The sequence below is a fragment of the Cucurbita moschata genome, unplaced genomic scaffold (genome assembly GCF_002738365.1).
Source record: "Cucurbita moschata cultivar Rifu unplaced genomic scaffold, Cmos_1.0 Cmo_Scf00036, whole genome shotgun sequence".
NCBI lineage: Eukaryota > Viridiplantae > Streptophyta > Magnoliopsida > Cucurbitales > Cucurbitaceae > Cucurbita > Cucurbita moschata.
Window position 1 is genome coordinate 1,744,003 of NW_019268552.1, and position 2,922 is coordinate 1,746,924.

The 2,922-nt window shown below is 34.6% G+C and overlaps 1 protein-coding gene across 1 annotated transcript in view; it reads left to right on the forward strand.

The window, feature by feature from the left end:
* The window catches only part of LOC111431637 (DExH-box ATP-dependent RNA helicase DExH14), a 23,196-nt gene that overhangs the window by 9,784 nt on the left and 10,490 nt on the right, over nt 1-2,922 (forward strand). Inside the window, exons 21-24 of the mRNA XM_023068334.1 lie at nt 1,226-1,375; nt 1,815-2,027; nt 2,295-2,450; nt 2,530-2,754. Coding sequence (XP_022924102.1) covers nt 1,226-1,375; nt 1,815-2,027; nt 2,295-2,450; nt 2,530-2,754 — 744 coding nt within the window. The remainder of the gene's footprint in view (nt 1-1,225; nt 1,376-1,814; nt 2,028-2,294; nt 2,451-2,529; nt 2,755-2,922) is intronic.

Genomic DNA, 2,922 nt, shown 5'->3' on the forward strand with positions numbered 1-2,922 from the left:
AAAAAAAAAAAAAAAAAAAAAAAAAAAAAAAAAAAAAAAAAAAAAAAAAAAAAAAAAAAAAACAGAGGGCAGGGGTACGGCGAGTCAACCAACTGAATATACACAAACTTTCAAGTGAAACACCAGAAGGATTTATAAACCACACTCAACAATTATTGACTCCTCGGATTATAGAATTGTAAAGCAAACTAACTTATCAATCTCTCCCTGGAAAAAAGCTATACAAAACATGAAAAACCAAATAAAACCATTATGAGTTGGCCTAGTGACCAATAAGGACCAATGTCAACAGTATAGGGCCTAGAGAGATAGGTTCAGGCCATGAAGATGACCTATTTAGGATTTAATATCCTATGAAATTCCTTGGAAACCAAATGTTGTGAGGTCTGGCGGTTATCTTGTGAGCATAATCGAGATGGCTCGGACACTCACAAATATAAAAAAAGCACAAAAACATAGGAAGGAGAATTGCCTCTGACTGAATAACTGAGGAAATTGTGGAGCTTATGACAAAGGAGATGGGGAAATTGTGACTGGTGGGTACTGTTTCTAAGCCATGGATCCTCCCAAACATGCACTTTGCAACCAGACATAGAACTTAACAGATGATAGACGACTTGATGCTTTATATCTCTATTGGCTCCAAGTTTTCTTCAAGTTCACTAATTTCTTTTTGCATCGAGCGGATCCAAGATATAAGTCAAGCTGATTCTTTTGGGGCAAGGATGCTTCCTTGTTTGTCTAAAAGTTGAGAGAAGAATTTTCTTTCATTGTGAATAGAAACCTGGTTCCCTGTGTCTACGGCCATCTCTTTTCTTTCCTGACATTGTTGGTAAACTTGTTGGAACTTGACGATTGACTCCTTTGTCCTTTCTCATGCTTTCATTATATGAATTGTACTCTATTCGAAAGACTTCTGAGCAAAAATTTTTGGTCAAAAGAACTTTATATTCATTTTCTGTCTGCTTAGGCTGAAACATGGACCAAAATAAATGAACCATAACAACCTATAAATCTAGGTTTCCATGGACGTAGGGGAGGGAAAGAACAGGCTGGAGTGTAGTAGGGAACTGATTTGTTATCTTTGCACAATTTAAATTATAACTTCATACCCTGATTAAAGCTTTCTTGAACTCATGAGTCCTTGTTCTTGTGCATGGCTCCTTATTCTTAAGGTTTGGCAACACCTATGTTTATGAAAATTTAAATTTTCTTTATTCTGCAGTTTATTGGTTCTTTGAAAGATAATTTGAATGCGGAGGTTGCACTGGGTACTGTAACGAATGTAAAGGAAGCTTGTGCCTGGCTTGGATATACATATCTCTTTATAAGGATGAGACTAAATCCTCTGGCATATGGTATTGGATGGGATGAGGTATGTTTTTAAGTTTGTTGGTGCAAACTAAGAGGTGGATAATATGTTCTTCTATTATTTAGTCTTGTTTGATCCTACCATATCAATGTATTTGTACATTTGGAATATCTGTACAGAATCTTGTTTGCTTGTAAATTGTAATATATGTTTGTCTACAGTACAAAATTTGAATGAAGTTTGAACTAAGAAATGTTAACCACAAGTCTGCCCTTCAAGGAAAATTAACAATTTCGGAACTTCTTTTTCGTTCATATTTACAATTTAAAGTTTTCCATTTTTTTTTATGTGTTTCATGATCATAGTATTTTCTGTTATTCTTCAGAAAATCAGGATTCTCCTTTGAAACAATGGCATGCGATGATGCCAATAGTCTTATTTAAAATTGTCTGTATCATATTTTTATTTATTTATAGGGTATCTTTTGATTTGAATTTGGTAGGTCATGGCCGATCCATCTATGAGTTCAAAGCAAAGAGATCTCATAACAGATGCTGCACGTGCGCTTGACAAATCAAAGATGATGCGTTTTGATGAAAAAAGTGGCAACTTTTATTGTACAGAGCTGGGCCGCATTGCCAGCCACTTCTATATTCAGTATTCCAGTGTTGAGACGTATAACGAGATGTTGCGACGTCACATGAATGACAGTGAGGTTGTTGATTGTGACCTATTGTTATTCTTAGTAGATTTTTCCATTCACTTGGTCATTCATATTTTATTATTTACTGAATCTGTTGTTTTTTCTCTGTTGTCTTTCCTTTATCACAACCAATCACGACACTGATGCTCATAAGGACTGATTGATTTTATTGTATAATTTTGTTCTTTAAAAGTGAAGATTGCATACTTCATCTTTTCTTGTCTATGCTTGTTAATAATGTAGATATCTTTTGAGCTAACTGGTCTGTTGCGTCTACAGATTATTGACATGGTTGCTCATTCTTCTGAGTTTGAAAATATTGTTGTTCGAGATGAGGAGCAGAGTGAGCTGGAGATGTCAGTACGAACATCATGTCCCTTAGAAGTTAAGGGTGGCCCATCAAATAAACATGGAAAAATTTCCATCCTTATTCAGGTTGCTTTGTTTAAAATTGTTTCTAACTTCAGAAGGGAGGATGAAAAAACACTTGCTAATAGTGGTTATTTTATTTCAGTTGTACATTTCCCGAGGTTCCATCGATTCCTTCTCGCTAGTCTCTGATGCTGCTTATATAAGTGCTAGCTTGGCTCGAATTATGCGAGCTCTATTTGAAATATGTTTGAGAAGGGGTTGGTGTGAAATGACATTGTTCATGTTGGAATACTGCAAAGCTGTTGATCGTCGAATATGGCCACACCAACATCCTCTAAGACAATTTGACAAGGATCTTTCTTTAGATGTTTGTCTGAACTCTATTTATTATTCCTTCAGATTGTCTCAATTCTATTTTATTATTCCTTCAGACTTGTTTCCTCTGTTGAAGCTCTCCGTTGGATTTCTTATTTTCCTTTTTTTTTTTTTTTTTTTTTTTTTTTTTTTTTTTTTTTTTTTTTTTTTTTTTTTTTTT